This window comes from Rattus norvegicus, chromosome 7, assembly GCF_036323735.1.
Source record: "Rattus norvegicus strain BN/NHsdMcwi chromosome 7, GRCr8, whole genome shotgun sequence".
NCBI classification, from domain to species: Eukaryota; Metazoa; Chordata; class Mammalia; order Rodentia; family Muridae; genus Rattus; species Rattus norvegicus.
The window spans coordinates 22,002,693-22,024,453 of NC_086025.1; the positions used below are offsets into that span (position 1 = coordinate 22,002,693).

Sequence of the window (21,761 nt, forward strand, 5' to 3'; positions counted from 1 at the left end):
TGGCTCACCTAATTAGCATACCCAATTAAAATTAAAAACTTCATCCTAACACCAGGCTTCCCCTTTTACCTTTATAAACCACTGTTTGCCTATGGGCCACATCTGTTTCCTCTCTGTCCAGAGGCAGTCTTTTGTAGTCCAGGAAAACCCTTCCCCCTCTCCCTTGTTCCCTTCTCTTTCTCCCTCGTCCTCTATCTCCTGTCTTTGTCTCTTATTCCCTTGCCCTCTGTCCCTCTGGGACAAATAAATCTCCTTTGTGCCGAGAACTTGGTCTTGGGGGTCCTGAGCTGATACTAATCACTTCAGTCATAGTGCAGAACAAAGATTAAATTCCTCTGCTCCTCTGTAACTCATTTCTGACCAGTGGGATATATTGTGAGTATCATGTGACAGCTTCAGAAACCCTCCTTAAAGAGACAGCAGAACCACTTACTCTCCTCTGCTCCTCTGTACCCCTTTCCACTGTGACTACTTGGAATATAGAGTCGATGGACGGAGCTCACCAGCCCCTTTGCGCCAGAGTTACATACAGAGGGGATATATAAGTCTAGATCCCTAAGGACCCATGAAAAGAAGTCACCACATTGTCATTTCCAGTTCTGGAATGACATGGAATTAGAGGCAAATTCCTGTGATGTCACAAAATGACATGAAATCAAGGAGGGGGACTGCTTGGGAAGATGGCTTCAGTAGGCAAAGGTGGCAAGCTAAGACAGGGTAACAGGAAGGAGCAAAATTCACCATATACATATATATGAATTTATATATGTGTGATGAATAGATATAGATGTGGATAGGAAATGATATAGACATGAATATAGATATAGATAGTGAATTTTGGTTCTTCCACATATATATATATTACATATATAATACATATTATACATATATAGTACATATTACACACACACACACACACACATATATATATATATATATATATAATATAGGATTTACTGCTGTGAACAGACACCATGGCCAAGGCAACTCTTATAAGGACATTTAATTGGGGCTGGCTTACAGGGTCAAAGGTTCAAGTCCACTATCATCAAGGCAGGGGCACGGCAGCATGCATGGCACAGGAGGAGCTGAGAGGTCCACCTCTTGCCCCAAAGTCAAACAGGAGAAGACTGACTTCCAGGCAGAGAGGAGGAGGGTTTTTAAGCCCACGTCCACAGTGACACACTTCCTCCAACAAGACCACACCTCCTCCAACAAAGTCACACCTCCTAATAGTGTCATTTTTGGTCCAAGCATATTCAAACCACCGTGTGTGTGTGTGTGTGTGTGTGTGTGTGTGTGTGTGTGTGTGTGTGTGTGTGTTCAATGTTTTTGTGTCAACTCAGCACAAGCTAAAGTCATCTGAGAGGAACCTCACTTAAGCTAATACATCTATAAGACTGGGCTGTAGGTAAGCTTACAGGGCATTTTTCTAATTAGTGATTGATCAGGGAGGGCCCAACCCATGGCTGGTGGTGGCATCCTCAGACTGGTAGGTTCTAAAAGAAAGCAGGCTGAGCAAGCCAGAAAGAGCAAGACAGTAAGCAGCATCCATCCATGGCCTCTGCATCAGTTCCTGCCTCCAGACGCCTGCGATCTGAGCTCCTGCTCTGACTTCCTTTGACGAGGAGCTGTGATGTAGAAGCATAAGCCAAATAAACCCTTTCTCCCCAAGTCGCTTTGGTCATGGCGTTTTACCCCAGCAGTAGTAACCCTGACCAAAAATGCATTTATGAAACTACCAAAGAACAGAAAATTTTAAAATTTTAAAAAGGAAAACTCTCTGGGTTGCCTAAGGTTTGGCTCTGCGGAGCACAGCTGGGTATCACAACTGAGCCTAATCTTCAGAGTACAGCGGGTTTTCTGCTTCCCAATGAGGGTGCGATGCAACAATTCATTTGTGATATTTCAGAACCAAACAGTCTTCAATCCCTCCCTCAAAGGTTTGCATGAGTCTTATTTAAAAAAAAAACAAAAACAAAAACAAAAACAAACAAACAAAAAAAAACCTAAGCTAGAAAATCAACTGTATTACTAATGCCTATGCCCCTGGCTCTCCCTCCCACTTCTTCAAAATGAAGTAGGGGTTGGGGATTTAGCTCAGTGGTAGAGCGCTTGCCTAGCAAGCACAAGGCCCTGGGTTCGGTCCCCAGCTCCGAAAAAAAGAAAAAAGAAAAAAAAAAGAAATGAAGCAGTATCTTTTGCTATTGGGTGCTTACTGTATGTTGGGTGCTGTGCTAGGTTTCACTTGCATTTTACTTAGTCTCCAACGTGTCGTCGTTTAGCCTTTGTCAGCTTCGATGTCATCTTTACCTCAGAGAGGCTGTGTGTGCATGCAGAGTGTGAGTGATCAGGGCAGACTTCCCTACAAGCCTGGATGACCCCCATCCATGCATCCCCACTGCAGGCAGGAGCAGAGGAGAGACTCCCTCTCTGCCAGCCATCTTGCCGAGTGCCAACGGAGCAGATACGGAGTCACCAGATACGGGATCTGATATACCTGGGTGCAGCTGGTATGAAGGCAAACGCTCCTCTAAGTGGGGAGTGAGGCTGATTACAGGAAAGATAGAAGAAAGACACAAGAGAGAGATATGGGAGGGCTGCAGGTCAACACCACGCCAGCAGCGAGTGTATTTCTCATAGCCTCCTTATACTATGGGAAGCAAAGCCAAAAGCTGACAGAAACGATTTTGTTGAAATGTATACAAGACATTTGTTCTCACCCAAAAACCTCCCTCTGCCTTCTACCAAGGTCAACAGAATCTTCTGCCCCTAGTCTTGAGCCTCAAGTGCACCTCCTAATACTGTTTCGAGCCTTAGCAGACAGGGAAGCCTGCCGGCAGACCCTGATCTGCCTTGACTCTGCCAGACAGGAAGACTTTCTCTCTCTTTCTTTTACCCACTCTGCTTGCGAGAAGAAGCAAACAGCTCCCGACACCTGGGGAGTAAGAAACTGGTGAGAAGTAACTTTGTAACCTCTCTATTCACAGCCAGAGAGAGAGAGAAATTCAAACCCTGGCTGATTTCAACTGGGAGCAGGGTGGATGAGGAAAGGACTTGGGTGGAGTGGAATTTCCAACCTAGGAGGCTGAACAATACACCATTTCATCCTTCGTAATGGAGTCACACCTAATGACACAGGCACATAAAAACCGTGTGGCCGGCAGCAGACTGGCAGAGTGGAGAATCAAATAGCCAATGTTAATATTCAACAAGACAGGCATTGAGGGGTGAGGGGGAATGACCTGTGCATTGTACTCTGGAGTCAGTGACATTGTGGCATGCTGAAAGAGTAATGGCATCCCTTTATCATTTTGCTAGTTCGTCTCAGATAAATGAGTATAAGAACTCATTTGTTCAAGAAGTGTGGTCAGAAGTTAAGTGTGTGGCCCTGTCAGGGGAGACCCCCCAGTACACAGATTCTGGCACACTGCTGTGAACCCCGAGCAGGTATGCAAGAGAGCTGAGAGGAGGCTGTGTGAGAAGCATTCCATTTGGGTGTCATGGTCGATCCACAAGGCGATGGATCAAGGTCACGAAGGATGACTGATATTACTTAAAACGGGAAGAAGAAAAGCAACTTGTGCCAGTTAACAGAAGAGACAAACCATCCCGGAAGGGATCCCAGGACAGTGCTGTTTTTGTGTTGGAAGGCTTCTGTTCATGCCCACGAAAACTGCCCTTGGCACACCAAGCATAGAACTAGTTCTGTTTGTCAACTCTACTTAACAGGCAGAGAAGGACAGAGGTACTTTGGGCTCAAGACTTTCTGACCCTTCTCAAAAAAATTTTCAAGTGACAAGCTACTGATTTGATGATATTTGGGGAATATTTATCTTTTTAATGACCCTTAAAAAAATGCTACCCTAGACCATACTTCAGTAGAAAGCGAGAAAATGTGGGCAGCACAAACTGGCCTTGGTTGGGGAGGACAGTGTGAAGTTGAGTGGGGAGAGAAGAGGGAGTCTATCTGAGAAGAGCTAATAAAACAAAAAGGCATTGTACAACGTTCTTTGAAAACTAACTTAAGATATTGGGGGAAAGCAACACCAAAGGAATCATTCCTTTGGTGGAAAAGTCTTCCTACCAGCTGGGCTTTAAAAACATTTATTTCACCTATTTGAGTGTTTTCCTTGCATGTGTCTGGTAACCATGGGGACGAAAGAAGGCATCAGACCCTAGACCTGGATTTACACAGAGTGCTGAGCTGCCAAGCGGGTACTGAGACCTGAACTCAGGTCCTTTACAAGAGAAGGAAATGCTCCTAACTGCTGGGCATCTGTCCAAGTCCACAGGGCCTTTATTGCTCTCTGGTCCTGCAGCAATGAGCAAGCTAGACATAGAACCACAAAACAGGATCCTGGCATAGGGAGGGACACTTTTTTTTTTTTTGGTGCACAGAGACAATGCAGGGTGATGGCCAAGGCATATGATTAGAATAAAAAATCTGGCCCGAATCACAGTTCGGCATCCATACGTGGACCTCTGGCTCCTAAGATGTGCAATGATAATAAAAATGCATGTCTTGGATAGATGATAACTTCAATAACATCAGGTGAGAGGTTGTCCATAATGGGAAGACTAAACATTGGACCTTGTAGTAGTTTAAATGAAAAATATCCCCCCATGGACTCGCAGGTTTGAACACCCGGTCCCCACCTGATGTCGATGTTGGTGGAGCTGTGGCCTTCTTAGAGGAAGATGTCCCTAGGGAGGGCTCTATGAGGGTGTATAGCCTCATTGCACTTCCAGACCTCTCTCTACTTCATGCTTGCAGTTGGGAATGTGATCTCTCCACTTCCTGCTCTGGCCAAGGGCTGCCATTGCCTCCCCTATCCCATATGAGACTGACTTCCTGCTGGATACATTAAGAGGCCAATTTCCTACCATTTGTGGGCAGCTTTCCTAGCATGTTACATAATACACACAGTATCTAAGTTATGATAGCACTGTGCCTATGGCAGCCACCACTTCAATGGATGCTGTTCTCATCTGATCACAAGCATGGTCGATTGCTGTATTTGACAGGAAACATTGCTATAGAACAATGTTCAGGCATAGACTGGCAATCAATTAGCCGTATTTGAACCTTCAGTGACCTTCCAGGTGAGACAAGTGATCTCAAGTGCTGTGTGACTAACAGCCAGTTCTCCAGTGGTATGGCAAAGTCATCATCTCAAGGCACTTCATCCAGGACCAAAGAGATGCAGCAATCAGAAGCTTGAGGTTATCCTCAGCTACATAGTGAGTTCAAGGCTACGTGAGACCCTAAAAGGAAAAGAAAAAGGTACACAAAATTAATTAACAAGATGCAGTTGGTATGGTCATCTCCACCCTGTTCAAAGTGTTCAAATATGTGAACTTATGGGGGTGCATTTCTCAGGTTAATGCAGCCAAAGAATCTCCCTGGGTCCAAAGCTCTCAGCTATACCCAGGATATAACCAAAGGGTATAAAAATGCTGTGTCTTCACCTGATGCATTTCCACAGCTTTAACCTCTAGATCATATATAACGTCCACAGTGACTTTCTCTGACCTTCTCAAATATTTCTTTAAGTCACAAGTGAGCTTGAAAAAATGCTATCCCAGCTGGGAGAGCATGGGAGAAAAGTAAGCTGTGAGAGGACACTTTGGTAAGGAGGTCTTGCCACAGACATTGCTACTGAAACTTACTTTGTAAGGATAGCATCAAAGGGAAGAGAGTTAGGGGTGAGGGGAAACAGGCCTCTGTCACCATGTCACCAGCAATTCTGTTCTTTCTGCTGCTGACTTTACTCTCCTGAGGCCCAGGTGTGAAGAAGAGATATAAGGAATGTGATGAGGACATGAACCTCAAATTCTTGAGAACAGTCAGGTTCAGGAAGGAGACAGGGCCACAAATGATGTAGCTGCCTTTGATGGCAAGCCACTACAATGATCTTCAATAGAGCTGGGGGTGTGGCTCAGTGGCAGAGTGGCTTGCCTGGAATGCACAAGGCTTGCGTTTAATCCCCAGCCCAAAGAAAGAGGGACAGAGAGAGGGAAGGGGACAAAGAGGAAGGGGGAAGGAGAGGGGGAGGGAGGGAGGAGAGGAGGAAGGAAGAAAAGGAGGGAGGGCAAAGGAAGGGACAGAAGAAGAAAGGAAGGGAAGGAAGGGAAGGAACTCAGTAAGAGTGAAAGGGGTTAAGAAAATAATTAATAATAATAATAATAATAATAATAATAATAATAATGGGGGCAGTGAGTGTGATCAAAGTAGTTTTATAAATGTATGAAATTGTGAAAGAGTAAGTAAAAATAATAATAAAAATAGGAACCATCCACAAAATTCAGGCATTTTAGCATTATGAGAAGCACAGCATATTCGTAATAGAATACTGTAGTCTGCTTTTTATTGCTGTGATAAATGCCACCACCAGAAGCAACTTGGGGAGGAAAGGGTTTATTTCATTTTACACCTTACAGTCCATCACTGAGAAGAGTCAGGGCAGGAGCTCAAGGCAGGAACCCGGAGGCAGAAACCAAGGCAGAGACGGACCATGGAGGAACATTGCTTCCTGGCTTGATCTCCATGGCTTGCTCAGTTTGCTTTCTTATATAACCCAAGACCACCCACTCACGGTGGTGATGGGCATGGTCCCTCTCACACCTATCCCTAAGCAAGAAAACGCTCTACAGTTTTGCCTGTAGGTCAATCTGATGGAAACATTTTCTCAATTGAGGTTCTACTGAGACATTGTATCAAGTTGACAAAATAAGCAGAGCTAGGTTTTCAATAAGCCAATTCACAATAAAATAAATCAATGGAATTTATGCATTCAGAGAGAGAATGAGAGGAGAGGAGATGAGATGAGATGAGATGGTTTGGAAGGTTAAAGACGTCTGCTGCCTTGCTGGACGGCCTATGTTTGATCCTGGGGACCACGTGGTGGAATGAGAGGACCAACTCACTTAGGTTGTCCTCTGACCTCCACACATGCATGCACTGAAACACCACACCCTGTGAGACCAAAAGAACAGTATTGCCAGTTAGTGGGAGACCCAAACAGGCAAAATATACCTTGCAGGTTACGGGTTCTGTTTGCAGTTAAGACTAGCTCCATGTTTGTCCTGGGTTGAGTTCTTGCAAAGATAAGGTTTTTATTTGTAACTAAAAGGTTCCTGTTTCTTAGATCTGATGTAAACTGCTTGCTGCTGGTCCACACGATGCATATCCTAGCCTTTGTTCCTTCCCGTACACTGTATCTTTCTAACAATGTATGACAGCCTTGTGAATACCTTGTCTCTCCCATAAGAGGGTCTTCAAGAGGCCAGCAGGGCTTGCTCTCTCAAATCCCCCTTAGAGTGAGGCAACTAGCCAGTCAGGCCCTGGGTGCTTTAACTGGACACTCATGGATTTGGTCTTTTCTCCTTGTGATTGTCAAGTTTAAGCGCTCTCCCCTAATAAATAAGTGTAATAAAAATTAAAGAGAGAGAATGAATTCCGGAGCAAAGAAGACTAACATTTTACAACACCGTGAAAGGCAGAAGTGAGTATTCGGGGTACAGGGGAGATATCACGGGGGGAGGGGCTATCCTGGTGAGTAGAACAGACACAGGACAGCGTAAGGACAGAGAAACAGAGAGAGGCAGGAGTCACTGTGCAGGGGACTAAAGCCTGTGTGAAATGAGCCAGAGGGGAACAGAGCCAGCTGCAGCTGTTTCCAAGGAGATGCTGGAATGGGGAGAGGGAGTACCTATGAGAGGAGGACTGGGCGGAGAGACATTGCACTCAACGCACCACACAAGGGTTGTACGGTTCCTCTCCTTCTCTTCTTGGGCCACTCCACTTCTCCGAACTCAGGCATGTGGCTTGGCCTAGGTGGCCCATTGTAGTACCTGGCAGTCATGGCTGAGCTAGTGCTCTACTAGGAGGGTGAGCTTTTCCTCAGGAATTTCCTTCTTTCTCCACTGGTTGAGTCTTGAGTAGTTAGAACTTCAGATGCGCGCCACCCAACCCAGTTTTGGATTTCTCAGCCTTCCACTCGTGTTTAAGAAGTGAGCCTGGAGGCTCCCTGCTAAATGGATCTAGCCCACCCAGAGGGCTGAGGGGAGAGTTTGGATGGGAGGTGAGAGGAAGGCTCTGAGTCTCATTTTTTGTTCTATTTCGTGCCCTTCCCCATACAATCGAAGAAACCCAGCCTCCCTCACCTTGATCTGGAGTTGGGCTTCTGTCGCTTGCAACCAGAAGAGGCCTGATTAACACAGGCATGTGGTCAGCCACCTACGGACACGCAGGCATTGCGCCTGCGTCATGAAGCCCACAGTCTTAAGATTAGTCTTCTATCCTCAGCTCAAAAGTTCAGGTCCAACACCAAAGTCCTCCCTTCTAATCTGCTCAGCAGCATTAACTCAGTATTCAGCAGCCAGCACACCCATACCCCGGGGTCTTCATGCTAGGACTCTGAGGTTCTTGCTTGGTGACCAAACATTACCAGGGCACAGCCCTGATTTCTCAAGAGTGTTTCCCAGGCTCCAGCCTGTCGCCGTTTGCGAGTCCCTGGAAGCAGAGAGTCTGATTACTAATTTTGCAGGAGTTCAGAGTCAGTGGCCTTATGACTGAAACATTGTTTTTCTAAACTTTTTCTTGCTTTCGGAGTTCAGAAGGAATGCCAAGATTTAACTCCCAGCAGGAGTCCCAAGGAGGTGATTTTAAAAAAACAAAAAAAGGAAGTTCAGCACCTCAGACCTCCAGGACAGGCCCTCTGACCTGTTCTCTGGCACACTTCCTTGGTTTGTCATGAAATCGGTTCAATTTATCTTCTTTTTCTTCCGTTGCATTACCCCAAGTGTAGTCTTTTCGCTTTTGTTTGTTTTGTTGTTCTTCTTCTGTTTCAACATTTCAATATTTATTGCCCCCCCCCCAAAAGCCGGTTTGTGAGGAGCTAGAGCGCCCCCTCTGGTGAACAGCAGTCATGTCAGCCCACCTCAGCCGGAAAGGGTCTGTGGAGTTGAGGTACAGATGCAGATTTCTACAGAAGAGCTGCAAGATTCCTTCAGTTCTTAGTTGGTCTCACAAAAACTTTGCAAAATGCTGCCTCAGACTATAAAAAGGGGGAAATATCATGCCTTAGAATTCTCCAACATCTTCAACTCTTACATACTGCTTTATGTTGTGCTGTCACAAATACAGGTGTGATCCCGTAGTTCCCTGTGGCAGTAACGAGCAAAGTGTTGGATTCTCCTACAAGCTCGTCAACGTCAATCGAAGCTCCTGACTCATAATGGGTTTGTTTGATCTGCTGACCATCCTTTGCCAATTTTAAATCCAGCCAAATATTTGCGAGTAAGTCATCTGTGTGCTAGTAGCCAGTCCACCAAGGTCATCGTATAAGCCATGACTCCTTGCATGGGTTTAATCCTGTGTGATGCTTCTCGAGGCTCATAAGCCATCCCATTCTAATGGGCTCTGTCTTAGTCAATGTTTTATTGCTGTGAAGAGACACCGCAGGCAAGGCAACTCTGATAAAGGAAAGCATTTAACTGGGGTTGGCTTACAGTTTGGAGGTTCAGTCCATTATCATGGCGGGAAGCATGGCAGCATGCAGGCAGACGTGGTGCTGAGAGGTAACTGAGAGTTTACATGCAGATCAGCAGGCAGCAGAAAGAGAGAGACATTGGGCCTGGTTTGAGCATTTTCAACCTCAAAGCCCATGCCCAGTGACACACTTCCTCCAACAAGGCCACACCTACCCCACCAAGGCCACGCCTCCTAATAGTGCCACTCGCTATGAGCCTATAGGGGCCATTTTCTTTCAAGCCACCGCAGGCTCCATATGCCTTATGTAGTCCCAAATTTCATCAGCATAGACATCAACCACGCCTTCACAGCAGTCTACAGGTCTGCTCTTCTGCCACAGGCTTTTGGGTATCCTCCTGTGGCTGGTGACAGCCACAGGACACGCAGGATGGTACCAACCTGGCCACCTTGAAAAGGAGGAGTGGAATGGGAGAAACTCATCATAGGGATCCTTCATCCTAACCTCTTCTGGAGTGACACTTGAGATTCCACCCTGGCCGGGTGCCATTCTATCAAAACCTCTTCCCTACAAGGAAAACCCCACAGGACATCCCCAGCAGCCATCAAACGTCATTGCAAAAACTATCACATAATCACAGGGCTCATCAGAAAGGTCGGGTTAAAAGGCTGGGTCCAAACCTTTGATGGGAGACTCAGACATAAGATCAAAGATCATCTGCACGGGATCTACAGCCCTACCAAGCATTCCTCCGGAGGCAACAACTATCAGAGGGATGAGCAAGGCATTCTGGGAGCAGCTTGATTGTTCCGGGTGTCCTTTTTAAGTCCTTTGATTTTAGCGTATTTGACACCGGTGATTGCTCCTGTCAGATGGATGAATCAACAGTGCCAGACCACATTGCCTTAGCGATGTTGGTGACCCAAGCATTCGCATTCCACAGGGCAGGTGATGGCCGACACACTGACCTTCCTTCTCGGCAGCCATGGTTTTTCTAAGAGTGTCTCCGCCTGTTGCAGCGTTAGCACCAGATCCCCATTTACTCTCCTGCCGTTGATATCATCAGGAAAGGCTGGTGCCTCAGTCTGTATGGAGAGCCTTAGCTCCCACTTCCTCTGTCACCACTCGATGCTACTCCATCCGTTTCTGGTTCTTGTAAAGGCTTCTCCCCTCCCCCCCCTCTTCTGTATCTTCTGTGGGACGTTGGCTTACGCGCTGGGGAGTGTTGCTTCTAGTTGCTGGTTTCCATTTTCTGAAACTAAAGGAGCACTCGAGTCTCTAGAGCAGGAACAAGTGCAGCACAAGCTAAGATGTCAACACAGGTGCTGCAGAGAGGACGGTGGTGTTGGCCTAACCCAGACACAGCCTCAAGAGAAACTGTTCTGCCCCCACAACGTTGTTCCTTGCTTTTCTTTCCAATAACAGAACTCCTGATTCTCTCGCATTAACTTATCACGACTTCTGAGTTAGAACTTCCCTCTCTCTGTCTCTCTGTCTCTGTCTCTGTCTGTCTGTCTCTCTCTATCTCTCTCTCTCGCTCTCTCTCTCACACACACACAGAGAGAGAGAGAGAGAGAGAGAGAGAGAGAGAGAGAGAGAGAGAGAGAGAGTTATAAATGTAAGTCTAGGCTCAGCATGAGCATGGCATTTCTCTTCTAGTTTATTTTGCTTAGCCCAGTGCTAACCATTCCCCATCTATTTTTCTATAAATGCCACGCTTTGATGTTTCTTCTATGGCCGAGCAAAGTTCCATTGTGCAAACACACCTCATTTTCTTTATCCATTCATCTGTTTATGGACATCTAGGCTAGTTCTGTTTCCTGCCTACTGTGAAGAGCATAGCAAGTAACACAGTTGTGCAAGTGTCTCTAGTAATTCTGACTTCCAGCCCTTGGATGTATCCTTGGGGGTGGTGTAGCTGTGTCAGATGCTAGTGTGTGCTTTAAGGAACATGATGAATATTGGTTTCCACAATGGCTACACCAGTCTACGTTACCCCCAGCAGTAAATAACAGTTCCTCCTTTGCTCTGTGCTTACCCTGGTTGTCTTTTCATTGCTTGCAGCCGTTCTGATTTGAGCGAGAGAGACTTCTAATTTGAATTTTGTTGATGACTAAGGATGTTGAGTGCTGTGGTGCTTTGAATGAGAATGGTCCCTTAGGCTTATAGATTTGCATGTCTGGTCACCAGAGACTGGTGCCATAAGGCTTGAAGTGAGTCTTAACTACCAGGAGACCTCCCCGAGTGAGACAGGAGGACAGAATTTGATGCAAATGCAAGAAGTTTATGGGGTCAACCCTCAGTGTCTAGAAGGCAACCCAAATAGCTCTAACAAGCAGTTTTTATACTTTTTAGGGGTATGGGTTATATCAGCAAGGTTACAGTTTAAACTTATTGGCTAAGCATATTGACCTTTGAATCTATTGGCTAGCAAGCATGTGACGCGCATTCAAGTTTTATCTGTGACCAGAGGGTCAGGTGACTATCAGTCAGTACATTCCACAGTTTTTCAAGAATGTCCCTGCTCCTCCCAAGAACTGTGAGTGGAGAAGGGAACTTGGCCTAGCCTTGACCCGAGGTGGGAAGCTGGTACTTGGCCAAGTCTTGACTTGAGGTAGTGGGTGTAAGGCTGGTGAAACTCCTAGGGTCCTTCAGTACTATTGGAAAGGATTAGGAGGTGTGCCCTTGCTGGAGGAAGTGTGTCACTGGGGGTGGGCCTTGAGGTTTTAAAAAGCTCAAGCCAAGCCCAGAGTCGCTCTCTTTCTGCTGCCTGTAGATTCAGATGTAGAATTCTCTGCATCTCCTCTAACACTGTGTCTGCCTGCCTGCCTCCATGCTCCCTACCTTGGTGATAATGGACTGAACCTCCAAAGCTGTAAGCCAGCCCCAATTAAGTGACTTCTTTTATAAGAGTGGCTGTGGTCAGGATGTCTCTTCACAGCAACAGAACCTTGACAAGAACACACCGTTTTCGAAATATTTATTTACCATTTGTGTTTTCCCATTTAAGAACTGTCTATCAGCCCTTTGACCGATTGGATTAATTTGGGCATTTTGGTGTTTTACTTTTGAGGTTCTTTATATATCCTGGGTATTAACCCCTTGTTTGATATTTGGCAAAGATGTGCTCCTATTCTGTGCCCCATTTCTTCACCCTCGTGATAATTTCCACTACCATGCAGAATTTTTATAATGTACCCCATTTGTCAAATCCTGAGATTACTTCCTGAACTATGAGAGTCCTTTCAAGAAGGTCCATACCTCTATATTATAAAGTATTTTCCTCAGAGTTTTTGTTTCTGTGCTGCCGCCTAAGGCCACGTTGGTGTCCGTGGGCCTTGTGGCCACCAAGGGCCATGTTGATGTGTAGGGTCTATGCAGCCACCTGAGGCCCTGTTTGATATCCACGGTTCATGCTGCAGCCTCAAGCCATATCAGTGTTCATGGGTTGTGCTGCTGCCAGAGGCCTTATTGATGTGCATGGCCTGAGCTTTCACCTGAGACCATGTTGATGTCCTTGGCTTGTGCTGCTGCTGCTGCTGCTGCTGCTGCTGCTGCTGCTGCTGCTGCTGCTGCTGCTGCTGCTGCAATGATGGTGTCCGATGTCTGCACTGTGGCAGAGGGCCATGTTGCTGTCCTGTACTGCCACAGGAGACCATGCTGAGGTCTGTGCTGTCAACAGAGATTGTGTGGAGATTTGTGACCCATGCTCCCACCGTCTGTAAAGGGCAAGGAAGCTACTTTGGCACTGGTATAGATGACTGCAGAGTCACCGCTGAGAAAGAGGGATATGGAATGCTTTAGTGACAAGCTCTACCTCCCCACCATTCCCCAAAAAATGTAGCAAACTAGACAGGAAACCATTGAAGAAAACTTTCAAATTTGTGATGAAGACACTCTAGTGTAGCTCTTCACATTTGAGGGTGTCTGCACATTTGAGGATGTGCAGATGGAAAAAGACTCAGTTTTCTTTAAGGGGATAGTCACTGGGAGTTTGACCATGCTCGAGGGAGTGTGTGGACAGCAGAAACTGAGCTTAATTTTCTCCTTCTCCTCTGTCTCTTCTCCCTCCTGCTCCTCCTGCTCCTCCTGCTCCTCCCTGCTCCTCCCTGCTCCTCCTCCTTCTCCTCCTCCTCCATCTTCTTCCTCTTCCCTTTTTTCTCACAACTGTCAGGAGAGAACCTGGAAGGACTAAAAAGTGAGTGTGACGCAGTGCGTGATGTAAAATTCCCAAATAATCAATAAAAAATATTATGGAAAATATTCAGGTCTCATGTTAAGACGTTGGATGTGTTTTGAATTAGGTTTTATGCAGGATGAGGGATATATACCTAGGTTCTTTTCTTTTATTCTTCTTTGCATTCATGTATCTCATTCTCCTAACATCAGCTATTGAAACAGCTGTCCTTTTCCCATGTGTGTTTTGTTAAATGATTTGGTGTGTATGTTCACTTATGGCTCCTCCAAGCTATTCCATTGGCCTTTGTGACTGTTTTTTGTCAGTGCTATGCTGTCACTGTACTGTGGAGTATAATTTGATGTCAGATAATGAAAATTCACCATTTTAAAGCATGCACCCCCAAGGGTTTTTGTTTGCTTCACAGAGTTATATAATCATTACCCATGTTTAATTCCAGACAATTTCACTACCCTCCTCAAAAGCATCCCCATGCCTGCAAGAAATTACTCCTTATTCCCTCTTCTCTCTGCTGGCATCAAGCATTCCTTCATCTCTTTGTCTGTCTGTCTTTCTGTCTGTCTGTCTCTCCCCCTCTCTACAATCTCACAGGTGTTAGCAAACCCTCTACTATTGAGCTAAATTCCCAGCCTCTGTTAGCTTTTGTGACAGAGTCCCAGATGGCTCAGTTGATCTTGAACTCACTCTGTAGCTCACACAGGCCTTGAACTTGTCATTTTCCTGCCCTGGCTACCTGAGCAGCTTCTTTTCCTGAGTATTAGCCTATGCTGGGCATGTCCTATAGTTGGCTTCATCTAATATATGGACTTTTATGTCTTGCTTCTTTCATTGAGCATGTTGTCTAGGTGTGTGCACACAGTGGGATTCAATGACTTGGTTGTTGTTACTGTCAAATAGTGTTCCATTGTCCAGGCATGCCCTGATGTCACCTCTTGTCTATCTACTGGCTGCCATGGATGGCGCTGCTATAAACCATCATGCTCAAGGTTCGAATTTCTTAACCACTGAGCCAACTCTCCAGACACGGGACATTAATTCTCCTACCTCCCCTGCCCGTGTCCCAGATGGCCATTTCCCATCCTCCCCACCCCTGAGTACCTCCTATATGCCTTGCCAGTCCAGCTTGGAGCTCGTTGCCAGTCCAGCTTGGAGCTCACGGCCTTGATTCTATCTTACTGGGCAAACAAAAGCCACCAGCAAAAAAAAAAAAAAAAAAAAAAAAATCTCAGTTTCATTTAATCTACCAAATGACTGTCACGTGTGTCCCTTGGCACACACTGCCCTTGTCTCTGCCCAAGGCCATCCCCCTGTTGTGACTTGGTCTCAGTCCCTGTTGTCTATTCACAGGCTTGTTTGGCCTTCCAGTGGCTGCTTCTTCCTCCAGTGTTTCCAACTCCCCCTACACTGCAGCTCATTCTGTCGGTATGCAAACAGCCTGAGAGAGGCAGGCTCCTCTCCTGGCCTTTCAACTGTAAGATAATTGGAGTTGGGTCTCCATCCTTTGAAGCCACAGGACACCTAGACAGGGGGGAACAGCCTGTGGTCGGTAATATCACTCTTGTGTCACACAGAGCAGCGAAGTGAGACTCACAAAGGTTAAACAACCTTCTCAGAGTCTGCCACATCTCCTGGCTGTACACAACAAACCCACCTTCCTCTTTGCTTTTTACGTGGGCGATCACGTCCTCTTCAACCACTCTTGCTGGGACCTCTCTGGATTCATCTGGCTTTCCTCCCTCATTCTTGATTGCAACCATTCTGCTTCTGAATAGATCTGGTCTTCCCAGGTTTTCTGCTGACTATTGGCAAGTCTGCAGGCCACTCTTCAGACATTTCCAGATGACGACGGTCTAGCTGCTCCTGACGCCGTGCTCTTTAGGAGAGGGTTGCCTTAATGTTTTCTATCTCTAAGGCTCGTAGAAGGGAACTGTCACCTCTGCTCCTCCTCGCTCAGGAACTTTACTTGGGCTTTACTTGGAGTTCTATCCTCCAACCTCTCCCTCGCCCTGTCTGTCTCCAACCCCTAAGAAATGGCATCCTCTCTCGTGCTTTAAACACCATCACCTGCTGATAAACTTCCCGTTTCCCTGCCAAACTGCCAAGGAGTGTATACCCGGACGGCACCCCCAACGTTTGCTCATCTAAAAGGTGTCTCAGGTGTGCTGATGGACACAGAACTGGCAATGTCACCAACGACCCGCTCCTGTTGGTCATTCTTATCATGGTCAGCCACAGCTCTCCTCTGCCCAGCTTCTTTTTCTCACACTGTACTGCTCATAGATTTCAGTGACTTCTCCCCATTCCCTGTCCACCCAAGACTTGTCTTGGACCTCACTTCTTACTTGGGTAATTCCCATCACTTCTTTAGAAACTTTCAAAGACCTCAAAACATAAACTATATATATAAAATCAGCCCTTGTCACTAAGCTATTCATACTTTTCCTATCACGTATACAGGACAATATCCAAAGTCCTCCCTGCCTGGACTCAGATCCTCTGTGACTTAGTGCTTGGCGTCTCCTCCCATTACACACACACAAACACACACACACACCTTCCCCCGCGGCTCCTACTCCAGCCTCGTTGTCCTTCTCAAAATGCTGAGCATGTCCCGGGGCCTTTGTACATGCTCTTCCTATCAGGCTGGAGTTCTTTGCTTTCTTTATTTAATTCTCAAGCCCAGTGTTGGCCACCTCAATAAACCCTTACTCTTCACTCCGCTCCCCAAGCTCCCCTGGTCCCCCACTGAGTGTTACCGCAGGCTAATCAACGAACATTTATTGTCATTATTGTCATTTCCCTTTTCAAATGTAAGCTCTATTGGGTAGAAGTCAGTGTGCTTCCGATTCTGTCTTTGGTTTGTAGAGAATCAGGACAGTGAGACGGACAGCCGTGAGGTACAAGGGGGAAAGACTGAGGAGGGCACTTTAAAGATTCTGGAGCACTAGCCGTGTGAAGTTACAGTATCACACACTGGGTTGTCTTTGTCTCTGCCTCTGTCTCTCTCCAGGGTCTGTCAGTATAACAGTCCCAGCTGGAACTCACTCCATAGACCAGGGCTGGCCTCAAACTCACAGAGATCCACCTGCCTCTGCCTCTCCAGTGCTGGGGTTAAAAGCAAGAGTCACCATGCCTGGCTGTCATACAATGAATGTCCAATGAGCATTTATCAAGCAACTGCCCGGCTGTCAGGTAATGTATGAAGCACTGAAATTCTAGAAATACCTAAGGGGAAGAAGTTCCTGCTTACTCCACCTGTAAAGTGGGGGAATGGAACAGAAACGGTGTTCTAGCATTACCTAGCCAATCGTTGCTGCAGCATACTGAGGACTGGAAGATTGAGTTTTGCTTGAAGGTGCTCTTCCTATGGGGGTAGCGGGCAGGTGACTCAATTTGCAGTTCAGCCTTGAGCTTTGCCGGAAGAGAAGTTTGAAAAGTGCACTGCAAACACCAGAAAGAATCTCGGTGGAGGGGCTCTGCTCTGGACAGTAGATATTTTTTTTCTTTTTAATATTTATTAAATATATATGAGTACCCTGTAGCTGTCTTCAGACACACCAGAACTGGGCATCAGATCCCATCACAGATGGTTATGAGCCACCATGTGGTTGCTGGGAATTGAACTCAGAACCTCTGGAAGAGCAGCCAGTGTGCTTAAACCTGTTCTCCATACCATTCTGAGCTTCGGCAAGGGAAAGGTGGCAGCTCCAGACAATGTCCTCTCTACACAGGGCCATGTCCACTCTAGATCTTTGCAGTTGCTCTCTCCAACCTTGTACCTGTCCAGGGATTCCAGATACAGCCGGAAGATGATCGGAATCCATCTCAACAGTTTTCACATATACACTTTAACGAAGGACTTGACAAAAGATTCCCCTTATGTAAACCATACGGCGATGCCAGGGGGAGTGAGTATCTAATGCTCGGTAGTGAATGCCATACAAAAGGAAGATTGCGTGAAACAATAAAGTAAATTTAAGCAATTTAGAAACACATTCCTGGAATCTGTTTTGCAACTAGCTGCTTTGAATCTGAGGCACATCTTCCCTCAGGAGCAATGTCATAAATGGTGCTTTAGTACCAAGAAATCCCACTAAGGCCATTTAAGCCATAATGTGACAAAGACGTGCCGGAGTAATAGGATTGTGTAAGGATGTGGTTTAAAGGATTCCGAATATTGGTGTTCGAAGAAAGGTAATTTAATTAGAAGATGATATATGAGAAATATGGTTGCCCCTTCTGTGAGATGTCTGAGCCCCTTGGTGGTTTTCTGGGGCTCTGTCTCCTTTAATGTCTATTTTCTCATGAAAGAATACACAATTCTCTCCTATGGTGCCATCGTAGCCTGTTCTGTTTTTTACAATTGGTGAAAGGGGAGGGCTTGAGTCTGGCCTTGAAGAGTTGATTTGGGGCAGCAGACAGTTTAGAAGACAATATGAGGAAATGTTAGTTGAACAGTACTTGGAAGGAAAAGGAAGAATCCTGGTACGGGCATGATTTCACCTGAAAAGAAGAAGGAATCTGGAGGTGGGGTTTGGGGGAATACTAGACAGAAGGCGTCAATAGCTCAGGCTAGACCAACGTGCATCATGCCCTTAGAGTTTGCTTTCAGTGGTCTTTGGAACACAGATTTTGTTACTGAGCTGGGTGGTGTCTTAGTTACCTTTACTACGGTGGCGATAAAACTCCCAACAACTTAAGGGGGAACAGGTTTGTTTTGGTTGGCAGTTTTAGGGTACAGTCCATCACGGCAGGGACTTTCTGGAGGCAGGAGCTTGAAGGAGCTGGTTGTTCTGCATCTACGGGCAGGAAGCAGGAAGTAACGGAGTGCTCCTGTTCACGCACGTCTCTTATGTAGCCCAGGACTCAAGCCCAGGGAGTAGTGCCACCCACTTTGGGGGTACATCTTCCCACCTCTGGTAACTTAAGGTAATCCCTCACAGGTACGCCAGAGGCTAACCTAATCTGAACAGCCCTTCACTGGTGACCCCTGATCCTACCATTTTCACAATCAACACCAACTGTTCAAGTGGTTACCACGAGACGTAGATTTTGTATCACACTCTTCCTGGTAATTTTGGTGGCAGCTCATGGGACACACAGTACTGATTTTATGTGTCAATCAATTGAAACTCTTGCCTTTAATAGACATCAAATTCTGCTTTTGATCTTCTACACGACTTTCTTTTCCTTCTTCCTCCAGCCTACACTGTAAGGTCCTAACTAGATTATTTCATTCGCCGGTGTCCTTTTTTTTTCTCACTTTTAAATGACATCACAGGACCACATAATCTATTCCTTCCAATCCTGAAAATTTCATTATGAAATTCTCTCTAAAATGACAAACCTTAATGAACCAGGAAGAGGAGACCTAATTATATGGCCCCAAATCAGACAGCATTATGTAACAGGTGACGTGCACGCACATACACACACTCACACACACAGACACACAGACACACAGACACACAGACACACACACATACACACACACACACACACACACACACACACACAAAATGCCTGTGCTCAGAGCTGTTCGAGTATAGGGCTGTCCTGGTATTTAAAAAAAAAAAAAAAAAAAAAAGAGGCCAGAGGCTGGTAAGATGGCTCAATAGCTAAAGGCACCGACCTCCAAGCCTGACACCTGAGTTTAATTTCCAAAATCCCCATGGTTGGAAGGAGAAAGTCTCTCACAATTTGTCTTCTGAACTTCACACACTAAATATAATAATTTGTTTTGTTTTAAATTGCGTGAGCATTTCCTATAGGAAATATGTGCAGGTGAGTGCGCCCATGTGTGCCCCTACAGGAAATATGTGCATGCAAGAGTCTCCTGCCAGGTGCTGAGAATTGAACTCACATCTTCTGCAATGACCCATCTGTCCTGCTCTACCCAACCCGGTCTCCTAACCCAAATTAAAAAAACAAGAGGGGCTGGGGATTTAGCTCAGTGGTAGAGCGCTTACCTAGGAAGCGCAAGGCCCTGGGTTCGGTCCCCAGCTCCGAAAAAAAAGAACCAAAAAACAAAAAAACAAGAAGATGCCAAGGCTGGGGGTGTTGCTACGTTGATAGCGTGTTTACCCAGCATGAACGAAGCCCTGAGTTCCATCCCCAGCACTGCACAAAACTCAGGTTTGGTGGTTGGTGGTCCATGCCCGTTATCCCATCACTCTCAGAGGGTGGAGGCAAGAGGATCAGAAATTTTGAATCATCCTCAGTTACACAGTGAGTTGGAAGACAGCCTGACTTCCCTCCCACTACCCCCCCCCCCCAAAGAGGTCAGAGAACAGCTGCAAAATCTGTTCACTCTTATCTCCTCCCACACAGAAAGAGTAATCTGCAGAGCCTCAAGAAGATAAACGCCTATCGTCCCACCGGGAGAACCGCCAGGAGCGAGCACAGGGGAGGGCAACTTCGAGCAAGCGAAGAGCAGCCTCCTGCCGGAACCTCCCATCGCCACTGCCCTGGCCGGAGGGGCCGAAGCGCCAGGGTCGGTCGGAAGCGTGGTCGCCACACTTCCGGTGTCCCGTGCTAGACCAGCTACACGTCTGGTGCTGGCCACACTTCCTGTTGATCCGGGCGGCCGGGGCCGGGCTGAGGGGCGGGCCGCGGCCAGTGGGCAGGCGCGGGCTCGGAGCTAAGCCTCAAGTCCCCGAGTGCTGAGTGTCCCCTTCTCGCGTCCCGCGCTCCCTCACTGCCGCGCCATGCCCGCCGTGGACAAGCTCCTGCTGGAGGAGGCGCTGCAGGACAGCCCCCAGGTACTGCCGGGGAGGCCGGGAAGGAGCCGCGGTGCCCAGCCGGCGCTCGGGGAGGTCGGGGCAATCGGCTGTCCCATAGTAGTAGCTCGCTCACGGGGTAACAAGTAAGTTTTCAAGTAGTGTCTCATGCAGAAGAAGACGACAGCGCTATTCACACAGATGCTGCTGGTACTAACGATTCCTTGAGACCTAATGAATGCAGGGGTCAGAATGGGGAGCACAGAAAACCTGGATCCATCGCCCAATCGATCCAGGGAGGAGAAAATTCCATTTGCCATTTGTGCCACGCGGGGCGCGCGCGCGCGGGGAGGAGCAGGGTGGGGGGTGGGGTGTCATTAGCATTGTGGAGATGTGAATTAAGTCGTTTGAGCTTGAGAGTGAAAAACCGGCAGGCATATAGTGCATAGTGACAGTGGTTCAGAATTCACACGGCTTTCTCCAGGGATCTACTGTTCTCTTAATGTACCTCCTATTCCCTTTTCTGGTATCGCATCCCTAACCAGATTAATATATATATACCTTTATCCTCTAGTGTCTCCGTCCCTGAAAAGTTAGAAAGGATCCAGCTGTTCTTCAGAGTTTCTCCTCTTCTTTCGGGTTCCTTCTCTGGCTTCCTAAGTGAATTGTACCTCCCGGATGAAAGTTTGATAAACCTACATTTCTACATCGTTCCCATGCAAAATAAATCAAAATGGCTATGTGTGCCTGCCTAGCTTATGCTCCGTTCTGAATGCTTGTCCTCATGTAGACAAACAAGGATATGTAAGGAAGCTGTGACTATTACTATTCCCATTACTTGGGGGTTTTTATTGTTGTTTTGTTTTGTTTTTTTGGATTTTTGTTGTTGTTTGGGGTTTTTTGTTTGTTTGTTTTTGTTTTGTTTTGTTTTTGATACAAGGTCTTACTATGTAGCCATAACTGGCCTGAAAACTTTTGGTGTAGACCAGGCTAGCCTTGAACCTCCACCTTGAGTGCTGGGATTACAGGCATGTGCTGTCATGCCCAGCCTACTTTTATTTTTACTTTTAACTGATTCAACTTTTTAAATAGACCGACATTGGTTCTGCTAACTTTTCGAAGGCCTCTCTACACAGCTCTGGGTGTGAGGGGTTTCCTTTGGACCACTTTCAAACCATCCTCTTCTGTCCTTGGGATCCGAACATAAGCGTATGGAAATCCTAATCCTCGCGGTTATGAATAGGGATTTCCATTTGCTTTGTACTTGGTGACACGGAAGGTCAAAGACAGGCTGTTTCTCTAGCCAGCCATGATGGTGGCTGAGCCAAGCACAGACATCACAGGGTC

General features: G+C 46.6%; 1 protein-coding gene across 2 annotated transcripts in view; it reads left to right on the forward strand.

The window, feature by feature from the left end:
- Positions 1-16,787: 16,787 nt before the first annotated feature.
- Appl2 (adaptor protein, phosphotyrosine interacting with PH domain and leucine zipper 2) overlaps positions 16,788-21,761 on the forward strand; it is a 52,907-nt gene continuing 47,933 nt past the window's right edge. Inside the window, exon 1 of one of the 2 annotated variants that reach the window (XM_006241201.5) lies at positions 16,788-20,456. In XM_006241201.5, coding sequence (XP_006241263.1) covers positions 20,403-20,456 — 54 coding nt within the window. In that variant the 5' untranslated portion in view covers positions 16,788-20,402. The remainder of the gene's footprint in view (positions 20,457-21,761) is intronic. The other variant, NM_001108741.1, reaches the window with a different exon arrangement.